Source organism: Metopolophium dirhodum, chromosome 1 (assembly GCF_019925205.1).
Source record: "Metopolophium dirhodum isolate CAU chromosome 1, ASM1992520v1, whole genome shotgun sequence".
NCBI classification, from domain to species: domain Eukaryota; kingdom Metazoa; phylum Arthropoda; class Insecta; order Hemiptera; family Aphididae; genus Metopolophium; species Metopolophium dirhodum.
In genome coordinates, this window is record NC_083560.1 from 115,605,157 (window position 1) to 115,618,292 (window position 13,136).

Below are 13,136 nucleotides of genomic sequence, written 5' to 3' on the forward strand. Positions count from 1 at the left end.
CGTGGACTTTTCTCCACCCACATTCTACGGGATTAGTATAAGAATCAAGTAGAAAAACAAACATTTTAGTTAAGCTTGGGCGTTAAGCTTATATAAGAAAAAGTGTAATATTATGTATTTTTGGACAAAAATATAGCCTAAAACAAAACTGTTTTATAATTATACATGTAAATGGTGTACACCTACCTAGGAAATTATGTGTTCTATAAATTGTATATTTGTATCCTACAGGCTAAGTATACAACGTAAAATACATTATTAGGTAATTAAATAACGATAAAACTAAAATAAAATATTATTTTAATTTTTATAATTTGTCTTAAGTTTCCATTAAGATTTGGAATTGTAAATTAGTTTTCCTTTTAAGCTTATTTATAAAGTATTATCGTTTAAAGTAATAAAAATTAAAAAGTGTTAATATATTAATACATCACATCTTTGTTACAGTACATATTTTTTATTTTATTTTAAGAAAACGATGAATAATGACAATAACGTTCTATTTCATAACATTATTTTTCTTTTTATTGAACAGATATTGTTGTTTGAAAAACAGTAAGTTTTTAAGATTATCAAGAACACGAAAATCCATCTAGATTCTAGTCCTACCGACGTGATCATTGTTGTTTACCAATGGTGTTAATTAGTATTACGTTTTCATCACTCTTTATAGAATATAAACATTAATACTTTTCCATGGGATTTTATCTTCTTATATCAAGACTCTTATTTGCATAATATACTTTTCCTTAAAACTGTTATACTTACATAATATAATATTGAATGTTTTTTGGAACCATTTTTCGATTAAATGATGACTGATGTACCTACTCAAACCACAAAGTAAATCTAAGGTTAACATGAAAAGGGTCATTGGAAATAAAAAAATAAACAAAACAAATAATTTTGCCTGTATAGTTTATTATAAAATTAACAAAGTATTAAAAATTATATCATGGGAAATCAATTAATTTTTGTTTTTGTTTAAGCTAACTATAAAAATGTAGGTAAAATATTAAAGTATCAACGATTGAATTACAAACATTACATTATTCGGATAAAATTGTTCTATCTATTTTATAAAAAAATGTATACCTAATATCTAATAATAATAAAAAAAAATTTCCATAGACGTCCACTTCATGAAAATATCGGTTTCACTAAGTGTGTGTGTGACATAGTATACTATGAATATTATAATCAAGAAAAACCACGAGAATGATGTTGGAGGAAGAATCATTACAAATTACTGTCGTTATCGTTATCGTGGTACAAAATGGACACTTATATTATTACAATAAAGTCAGTGGATTCAACGTTCGTGATTGAGGCGAGTTATGAAACTCTGAAAATACTTATACATTAAAATATAAAATAATTATAATGTGTATAATAATGATTTACAAAATAAACTTGTATTTTTAAATCGTATAATAAGTAATTAGTACTTATTATGTTAGGTACATATTATTCAACTAACATATACAACAGTTAATTAGCCGTAATACAGAAAAATACTGAAAATATTGAAAAAAGAAACAGTTTAACTTATTACAACTTAACCAAAACTAAATATATATTATATAAAAAAAATACTCCGGGAGAGACCCCGTCGACACCCCATTCAGACATGTGCTGACGTCGCCGCAGGTATCCTGCAGAGATATTACGAAGAAAACGTTCGAAGTGTCCTTAAAAAAAAGGAAAATGCTCACGTCAGTGAAAATTCGGTAAGGACGTCTGAAATAAGTCCCTCCTCCCAAGTCCCAACACCTTCCTGCGGTGCCGACACCGTAGATTTAGGTACCTACATGACATGTTGTATAATACTATATCAGGATATGCTCATATTATTATAACCTTATAGAAATAGACGGAAAATTGGACGGTATGATAACGCGTGTAAGTATAGCTCGTGCGGAGCTTGTTACGAGGACCAACAATGTGGCCAATGTGGCCGTCTTCGGGACAGTATTTCCATTGCTCACACTCTTATAATGATAAATATAAATTCAAGCCATCCCCGTTTGGTACTACTACGCCTCCCAGTCCTCTGGGTAAATGTTCCGTCAATTTCTATAAGTCTATGATCATAAATATTAATTATATAATACCGTCGCGAGCCGCCAGCACATCAGAACTTGAGCAACGCGTCCGTGTCTCGTATGATGTCATTGACGTTTATGATCGAAAATGCGTGTGGGGCGGCGGAGTTCTCTCGGTCCACAGCAATCGACGATCTCCGATTGTCGACGGTCTTCGACAGGTCCACGAAGCGCATGTTCCGCCTGCTGGCATTAGTCCTGTTAGGGTCGTCGGACGGGCGTCGTGAGGCCGTTAGAGCGCTGCGAAACGAGTCTTTGATATCCACCCGTTTCAACGCTAACGATTTCTTTTTGATTTTCCTCTTGAACAATGGGTGAACTTCGCGCTGTCGGTACAACACGGTTTTCCGTTTCCTATCTCGTTTCTTGACGCACTTAACGACCACGTCTTGCGGCGTCAGCACGCCGGTCGATTTGAAGTAGTCGGAGCACGCGAGCACCACACACCGGCCGATAGTGTAAACTGTAACGAGACTCGTATGTAAGGAAAGTCATCTGAGAAAACAATTTATTTGAATGTTTGATCGCCTTAAATTATGTTAGGAGCATTAGCAGTATTTTTCCAAATCATCCAGTAAACAATTTTGAAATATTTCACTAAATATGCTTATTTTGAAATTCATAAAATATAGAAAAAAAATATAGCAAGAACCAAGGTAGGTTTTGGGTTAAAGTCTTGTAAATAACTGGTAATAATTGTTTCGCATGTCAAAATATTCTGATATGTTCCTATGCAATATCATTATATAATAATATATATAATATTTAAAATTTCTTTTATCTAGTCTGGAACATGGTATTGTATAAGTAGTAGGTACTCAACTAGTTTAATAAAACAATGGGTAAATATGCATTAATACCTGTGCGGATGTGAAGCTGTGTGGCTGAGCAACACATACAATATAAGAAGGTGTTTTTTGTTTTTTATAATTACATAATTAATGGTAGGTATACTTTGATAATTCCGAATAAAAATAAAAATAGTTAAAATGGGATTATATCTATATATTATGTTTTTAAAAATATTCTCAAACATGGGAAATTAGTTTCATAATGTAAGTAACATTCCCTCAACCCTAAAATATGATGTTATATGCAAAATACACTTTTTTATGTGCATTCTATGTGGATCAAGTCAGCCACAAAATATGTTATCCCCGCCCGTAAAAAGCTGCATAGTGTACCAATATGGCTATATACTTAAAAAATATATCAATATATAGAAAACATAAGCATATCCCATTACTTTATTTCTTATAAATTATAATGAACCTATAACTGCTACATTCTAAACTTTCTCATTATTATAATATTATTATTATCACTACCACCTGTTACATTATTAATTAATTTATTTTGTTTTTCTTTGATTGTTAATAATAACTGTGTTCTACTGTTTGTTTTTATTATTGCTACCATTGATAGAAGTTACTGTACACAGTCTTACTGCTCTATTGTGAATTATACCCGTTGAAATAAAATAAATACTGTTACATACGTTTCAGACGTATCAGTACGCGTATAGAGCTTAAGATATGTATCGTATAACATGCCACCTACGATCGATAATTTGTCTACGGTAATTTTTTGTTGAAAACCACGGTTTTATTTATACCTAAGGCTATAATATCGATACACGAGTCTGCAGTGTACGAGTGACATTTATAAATATCTAAATATCTTGTAAATCACGTATCATTGTCTAGAGATCTCTTGTGCGACGACTATAAATACGAGTAACATGACAACTGCATTACTGCGTTCCATATAATTATCATAATATTATATGATACGATGCTCGGATTACTATTAAGAGAACAATTTTCCAACAAGACCCTCCGTCGTAACGACTTTTTTATAACGTTAATTTCTATTATCGAGAGTATCGTACCCTGTGACACTGTATATGCCTATTCGGTATGTATTGTGTGGTGTCCACCCGGTGTAGAGGTATGTAATTTAATTATGGACAAAAATGTAGATGGTATAGTATGGTACCTAATAATACATACCGCACCTATGTATATTGTATAATATGTATTTTAGTCGAATTTCGCGTAGTGCCATAAAATAGGTGAAATTGGGGGGGGGGGGGGGGGCTTGGGTGTGCTTATAGCGTTAGCGCCCACAGTTTTGAAATTAGCAACTTCATAATTTATACCATTTATGGTAAATTAGTGTTAATTATTTTATGTTAATAACTAATATTAATATTATATGTATTCAGTAGCTGGTACAGACTACAGAGCCATTATTAAATGGGGGAGGGGGGGGAGGTGATGTTGTTCATTACCATTTAATCCATGATTATAAGACGTAACTGAAACAATAGTGGGCTTAAGATCCACCAGTTATTTAATTGATATTGCACCCAAGCATGCATATTATATAGGTACCAAATACCAAATACATCTAATATACCTTCCTATTATATATATCGCTTATCATCGCGACATTCGATGGACCGTAAATAAATGACATTATAAATTACAAACTAAAACAGATGATAAGCAATGCCACAGTTGAAGTTCAAATGTCGAGTTATGTCCACATATTTATACCAACTTCCCCACTTCACCTAGTGCTTGGCACCGTCCTTGGCTGACATGGCCACGACACGAATAACTATGTATAGGTACGCTGCTCAATAACGCGTATAGGTGGTATACACAGTCACCTACCACCCCCCCCCCCCCACCTCTCATCGGTCACACACTTCACCGGAGGTGGTATTTGTTGAAATTCCCGAAACTTTACAAAACGAACGCGGTGTTTATATGCGCAACTTCTAGAAGGTTTACTCCTGTGCAACAATCCGGCCTATTGAGATAATTTGCATATTCAAACAACCACCGACCAACCCACGCGAATCGAACTCCAAATATATAATATTTTTCGCCGCGCAGGCTATGCAAATATACCAAAAACTATCAAAACAGTAATGATTCGTCATGACATCATCGAATATGGTAAATGGACATTCTCCCAACCAATATTATATTCAGACAGTCTTTTGGCTAACAATTATATTTATTTAAAATTGTATTTTTACTAGATTTGTTTTAAATATGATTTATTAATTCTTTTTATTATTTGAATAGTGATTTTTATTGTTTCAAGTACCTACCTATAGTTCAGTTGATCAAAAATATACTTCTATAATTTATTATATTTATAAATTTATTCTGTATTTAGACAATATATTAGATAATAGACAAAAAATAATAATTTTATATTAAATAATAATAATATAATATTATTAAAATATAGTAAACTATAAAAAAAATAGGGGGGAAATGTCTTACTACACCAAAAACAGTTGGGGAGGGGATAAATGTCCGCGATTCATCGAATTATGGAATAAATAGGTATAGGTACATAAAAGATATTTACCGCTACAATACATTAATGCAGTACCTACCCCAACCTACCCCAGGCAGGGAAAATTCACAAATATTTTTTAACTTGTTAAGTTAAGTAAATACAAAAAAATGTGCCCAAGTTAAAAGTTATTTTTAGATTCTGAGCGGAGCGAAAGAATGTATTGATTTTATACTATGATGTGTTTTTTTTCTGTCTGTCAGCAACATTTTGGGTAGTAAAAATACTCTGATTTTCAAGATTAACATTATTTCTGATAGCAAATTGAATCAATCTAGTTAGTTGGTACTCTTGGGATTACAAAATTGAAAATTCAAAGTAGTTTTAGAAAGCGTCAAGAAACACAAAAAAAGTGGTAATTTTTATGCAAAACCAATTTTTGAAGAAATCGATATTATTTTTTGGTGACACTCAAAAATTAATAACCGTAGACCCTTGACATTTTCACCAAATATTTTTAAATTTTTAAATTTTGTTGAATAATTTATGTTTATATAGACAGGTTGTATTTATATATATTTATAATTATTATTTTAATTTCTATTGAGTATTGACATCTAAAAATAGTGCATTCAACACTTGGAGAATCTACAATAAATACTTCATTTTTAGTATTTACAATACATAGGTATAACATTATAATGTTTATAAATAATACCTATTTACGATTAATATTTTATTTTTCTACAGAAGAATTTATTTGTACAAAACAAAATGTATTTTATATCTAATAGGAATACTACGCACTATATAACAATTATTTTAAATTTCTATCCTTTTTTTACACAAGGAAAAAAATTAACTTAACGAAACTATAAAATTAATTAAATGATTAGTAACTACATAATATCATGTAACTTAACTCGTTAAGTTAAAAGTTTTTTTTATTTTTATTAGAAAATTAACAATCTTGCATAATAGGAAAATATGATGACAAATAAAACAGATTTTTTTTATTTACATGAATAATATAAGGAGGGAGGGCCATCCAGTGACGGAACCCAAGTTAGAAGTTACCTACTTTAGAAAAGCAACTCGCGATGTATAACTTAGTTAAAAATTACTTATATACTTTAAACTTTTTTAACTACCTAGATAAGGCCGAGTTTTTATACATTAAAATATTTGTATGCTTATTGCTATACAGTATTGTTGTGTAGAAACGATATTGCTTGAAGGGGTGGGCTGATAATTTGTTACATTTTAAGACAATTACAATTTACGGAGACCTTCATTCAGGGGCCGTAACTATACAGAAATTATGCGTCCCGGGGCACTCTTAAAAATCCGCCCCTTTCTTGGCCGCCAAGGGGTGAGGTGGATGTCCAGTATTAAAAAATAAAAATTATAAATACCTATATAAAATTATAAAACATTACTAGTATTTTAAATAAAGGAACAAATTCACTTTAGTTCACACGCGTTTTTTTAATTCTTTTTGTTTTTGAAACATGAATGTATTTAAGAAAAGTGGCGCAAAAAAATTTGCAGAAATCGTTAATTTTGAAGTTATATCCGAAGTTGGCGATTTTCTGTTTTTATGCATTTACCTACATGGTTTACTGCCAGGCACCATAGCCCAGGGGTGGATTCAGGGTCAAGTGGCAAGGGTCCGGGCCCCCTCATGATGTATTTCTAAATAATTTTATACTGTTAAAACGAAATTACAAACAAAGTCATCGAAATTTCCAGAAAATTATGACTTCCCCCCCCCCCCTTAACCATGTCACTGGAGCTGCCCCTGCCGAACGAATTTCGATTTTTTTTTTAGATCCTACGTATTTTAATTATTATGAACACCGAACGAAAATATTTTATCTTATTGTTTAGTATATAGTATAATATAATATACCTATTAGTTATTATGCCTAGGTATCATATAATTTTTTAATTTCTAATTACTAATTAGATGCTTATAACAATATTTTTTAAAATACAAAGTTTGTAGGTATGTATTTTAAATACAAACCGATGCCAATACTGAAAAAGGTTTAAAAATAAAAATCAAAAATATCATGAAACACATCATAAGCAAAAACTATAGTTTTTTGCCGCCCTAAAAATTTGCCACTTGGGAAATTTGCAGCTTTCGTCCTTCCCTAAATGCGTCACTGTCTTCATGATTCATACAAACTACAATTCAATTTTAATACACAGTCACATATTATACATAAAAACGTATCATACGTTCACAGAACACTGAAAGCAGTTTTACATTTTTCTGAAATGTCTGGGAGGGTAATTTATTCAGCCCTTTTCACCATTCTCACATGGGTACTCTACTGAGACTATCCGTTATATACGTAGATATTAAATTCCAGTAGTTTGGTAAGTTCCAATTATTTTTTTAGCGTGATTATACAATAAGAACTTTACTATAAGTTAATTTATACCTATCTAATACTATAATATACTTATGAATAATATTACAGCATTTTCACTATTGTTCGTTGCATATTAATAATAAATAGAAAGTAATAAAAAAAAATTATTAAAATTAAAACATACATTTATGCACATTAAATTATAATATTTTTTGATTTTAAATATGGCATTATTCAAAATATAAATTTCAGAGATGTAATATTATATTGCCAGTTTATTTTAAATTAGTTCGAAATAAAAGTAGGTAGGACCTAGGTCCTGTTAAAAATCTTGTAATATTATGTAACTTATTAGTATCTATATATAATTCAATTTAAAGGATAATTACTCAAAAAATAGGTATACAATTTGGTTTTTTTAACTATGAGATGTTAATATTTTAAAATTATTTTTATTTTAACCTTCTAATTTTATCAAATGTATGGGTTCCATCAGATACATGTAGTTTATAATATGTTTATATGTTCATATGTTTATAGTTGATAAAAATAAAGTTATTAGGTACCTACCTAATTCAAAATATCAACATCATTGGTCAAACATGTTTTTGTATAAATGTATAGCTAAAGTTTGTGTTACTTCTTCACAAAACTTATTTGGTTATTTTGGTTGTACTTACACATTTTGTACAAGTAATTTATAAATCTAATAAATATGTATGTTAATGTTTGGTGTAGCATTAGTCTTTATTTTTTGAAATACATAATGTTACTTTGATTTAAATAAACAAAGAAATGCTTACCAAAAAACTAGTAAGTATAATAAATAATAATATATAACTATATAGAAACAGCTAATAGTGTTAATGTTGGTTACATAATCTAGACTAAAAGCATCCACCTATCAATGTATTACAAGCTACTAAATATGCTAAGGTAATTATTATTTTTAGACATTTTCTATTAATTTGTTTAATATTATTTAGTTGTCATACGTTTTATTTTTAAAGTTTTTTTTAGGAATCCATAGAGAAATACAGAAACGAATAGAAAAAAATCTCTCTGAAATGCAAGAGTATAACATGCAATGACATTTTTTCGCCAATTCACCCGTGTACGTAACATATTTTGTAATAATATAGATGGTTTTGTTGTTCTACCTAGACATGTCACGTGCAGAAACTTACATAATACATTCTTGAACAATTTACATTTTTAATACAGCTATAATATTGGTACAGATAGCTCCCCATTAATCACACATTGATCAATTATTTGGAAGATCTTTCAGAGTAATATTAATTTTGTATTTTATTCGCTAACTTAGCAATGATTTTATTACCTACCTAATATGGCTGAAAAGAAAAAGAAAACCAAGTGCCAAAGGGGTGACGATGATGCACTTGATATATCAATAGTTAGTGCTGTTGCTTTAAAATCAGTAGAAACCTTAAATATGTATTTTAAATCTCAAAAAATTCAATACAAAGTGCACTATAAATTAACTAAAATTAAAAAAATGATGCATTAAAAATCAAAATATATTACGTATACAAATCTAACAAGTCGAATTAAATAGAAAAAACTGTATTTTTAACTATTTTTATTTGTTTTCTAAAATGCTCAAGACGAAAATCAAAAAATATACGTGTAAAAAGTTTTAATTACCTAATGGAAATTGTTGAAAAAAATCATTGAAGAAAGTACCAAATGAAAAATGAAAAATGTACACATAAAGGCTAAAAAAGATCTAACACAATTGAACAATGTCTTAAAATGTGGAAAAATAAAAGGTTCAAAATTGAATTCATCGGTACTATTTGAATTTTTCGTTAAGAAAGCTACGTTTTAGAATAATCCTAAAAGCACAGCCCCGACGATAATGCATAAACGTGGTGATACGTATAATGCATTAATGCACGCGGTAAGGTATTATTATAGTGCGCAGAGTATGTATATTATGTGAATTTTCCCGGAAACGGCACACGGCGCTGATTTTATTATTATATATTGTTATCGCGGAACACATCCGAAAGCAAAATATACAAAGGATACAGGAATCTTCCGTGAACGGAATCATGGTTTTCGGCGAAACGCTGAAGCCGTACTGCGATACGAACAGCGTATAACAATTGACTTTCTCCTTCAGCGATTGACACAAAAACCTGCAACACAAAGTCCATGATAGTCTATGTACGACGTATTTACGAAGTACAATATTATTGTGCTATAATACAGGTAGTCGTCGATCTGTGGACATTATTATCATCTGTTGTACAGTAATTGTCGCTGTTGTAGTGCCTAAAATGTTTCGTTATTATTGCACACACAATATACCATTAAATAATACGATTCGATATTAAAAATAATAATATAATATTTTTCCTGTATTATAAATTTGTAAAGTTTTTTTTTTCACAAAACTAATTGAATAATTTGGATAACATATACACGTGTACAAATTTAATGCATATAGGTACCGTAGATATAGTATGTACATTGTACCTACTACCTACCTACGCTGAAAGTTTGTTCGTAAATCTATAGTTCATACACTATAATTTACAATCATTTTTAATCACATAACAAAATGTTATACATATTGCACATTACGTATTAATTTTACAACTACACCGCAAAAAAATTTATTATTTTCAATATTTTAGGTACACCTACATTCCACCCGCGATAATGTGTAAAGAATAATTACACTATGTGTTACAATGAAATTGATGTATCTAACATAATAATAATTCAATATAATATAGTCCAGTGCATACAAAAGTCACGCTGACGTTTATAACTTCGATGTAACATTATTTTTGACGATTTTCAAATAGTTTAATGCGACGCACTGCGCTTTTTTGGAGCAAACCCACATAATTTAATATTATGTTCATGTTGCATAAATGCACAATGCATAATATCATGTTAATGGTTTTAATGAGATTTTAAATGCGATGCGACCCAATAGCTCGTTTCACCTTAAAGAGATTGAAGACTCAGGGATGTATTTTTAGTTAAAAATAATGTCGTCGATCTTAAATGTAAAAATTAAAAAGCGGGTAAGTGGGTGTCGCTCTGCTGTACAGACGTACAGTTGGTTACAAGTGGGTCACTGTAATGGATGGTGTTTAATTTGAAGTCAATGATACAATAATGATGTATACGAAAAACGATTCTGAGCGAAGACGGCTTTGTCAGGCGTTAGCCAAGGATATTTTATATTATATTTATATTATTATTAATACCTACTGTAGCCGGTAAGTTTAATTAATATTATTTGTATATAATATTATACTTTAAACGTTTCAAGTGCCCACGAATAATATTTTTAAATTATAACACAAAACTAAAATCGTTCTTCTTTGTTTAAATTTCTAATTGTCCTTGAACTTGAAATAACTATACAAAATACTGTGTTTATATATTGCAGGGTGCAGGGTGTTATCTAGGTTCTAAAGGAAATTAAAATTTCTCTTATCCTTGTACAATAGGTACATAGAAAAAGTAGAATAATATAAATTATTATTTTTTTTTGTATAATAGATATAAAATATCATACTTCCATAAAATTTGCTTCTTTTTCATTTAGAGTATTGATTAAAATTGATATATTGACGAATGACGAATTTGATTAACCGCCAAAACTGATTAAGGGAGTAAATAATATCGGGCAATATAAATAACCATAGTTAATAAAATAATACATTACGTCAAAATACAGAACACAAACAGAGTTTCAGCTGGTCGGGTGTAGCGAATGCCCTCCACAAAAGGCCCAATAATCCATTAGGTTATTATTATTTAATTGAAAATGATAAATGTTACACTGCACGAATGTCACCCTATACAGACCATACTAGTGGAGAACACAATTTATATGTTTGGTCACCGGCATTCAAAATTGGAAAGCAAGGTACTTATTCTTTTGAGTATAGTTTGAAATGTCTTTTTGTTATAGAACAAATCACTTTTGTATAACACAATAGTAGGTATATTACGGTATAGTAGGTGTACGTAATATTAAAATATTATTGCATATCAAGCTATAAGTATTACACTCATAATACGGTCTACACCACATCGATGTCATTGAAATTAGTTTTTCAGATTTTTTAAATGAATGTACAAATTAGTATACATAATGTAATCTTAATACCTATATAACTTCTTCTGTCCGTGTGTAAGTAATAAGTATTCAAACTCCTCCTAAACGGCTACACCGATTATGATGAAATGTTGTGTTGTGGGTCCTTGAATGGTTTGGATTTTGGTAGGCCCAACCCGGGAGGTGCTCGAACAGGGATATTGAGATTTACGATGGACATTTTTGCTTATAAATGGTAGCTATCGGTTATAGGAGAAATAATTAGTAGAAATTGTTTTTATTTGTATATTGGTGGCCAATGGTTAATTGGGGCAGATCAGGTACAATTATACAAACATGCATCAAATCAAATTTTCGCACATTGCTTACCAAGGTGGCCGAGTTGCACTTATAGCGGGTGGACTGCTTACTTGATATGCTGTTGCACCATTTTTCACGATTCGATGTCTTCGGATTTCCTACCAGGGTGGCTGAGTTGTAATTACTGCAGCGAGTTACACCCAAAAAGAGTTTAACAATTACAGTTTTTTTAAGAGTTGTCTTTTTTATGGCCACCGAAGTGCGTAGGATCAACTAGTATGTATATAAAATATAAAATAATCCATAAACACAGGTATTTTATGTATTTACTATTATTTATATTCATACAGCAATTTTATCTATTTCATAAAGAATAAAGAAAAATAATATACGAGATAAGGATTTATTAATATGTATGGTAATATATATATATATAAATATTATACGATATTTATCATAAATACATCTTCTTTACTTATAGCAGTGGTGCGGTCGGGGGAGGGGACTTTTCGGCTCCTCACCCGATTGGCATATTTTGGCCAAATATGACAATAATTTAGAAAAACAAATATTGACTGTTTTTATTCAAAAATCTCCTAGGAGACTGAAAGTTTTGGATTGAATTTAGATACGATAATAATAATAATATATTATAATTTATAAGAACCTCATAAAGATGTAAAATGTTTGTAACAAATTAATATATAAATTAGAAGTTATTTAAAGTTTTATTTGTTTCAGTTGGAGTGTAGGATGTATTTAATATTATATATTTGGTCATATAATAAGAATAAAAGTTAGTGAAATCAAAGTGTACTCAGTACATATTTAATTTTTTAAGGTTTTTTCATTGGGCTTCCCCTTTTAGATATTCTGTTACAACATTACTTTATTTATTGTTTTATATGTGTACTT

The 13,136-nt window shown here is 30.0% G+C and overlaps 1 protein-coding gene across 1 annotated transcript in view; it reads right to left on the bottom strand.

Moving 5' to 3' along the window:
- Window positions 1-914: 914 nt before the first annotated feature.
- The window catches only part of LOC132934328 (cytosolic carboxypeptidase 6-like), a 61,369-nt gene continuing 49,147 nt past the window's right edge, over window positions 915-13,136 (bottom strand). The window contains exons 11-13 of the mRNA XM_061000624.1: window positions 9,866-9,975; window positions 2,115-2,568; window positions 915-1,807 (exon numbers count right to left, since the gene is read on the bottom strand). Of these exons, the coding sequence (XP_060856607.1) occupies window positions 2,135-2,568; window positions 9,866-9,975 (544 nt within the window). The 3' untranslated portion in view covers window positions 915-1,807; window positions 2,115-2,134. The remainder of the gene's footprint in view (window positions 1,808-2,114; window positions 2,569-9,865; window positions 9,976-13,136) is intronic.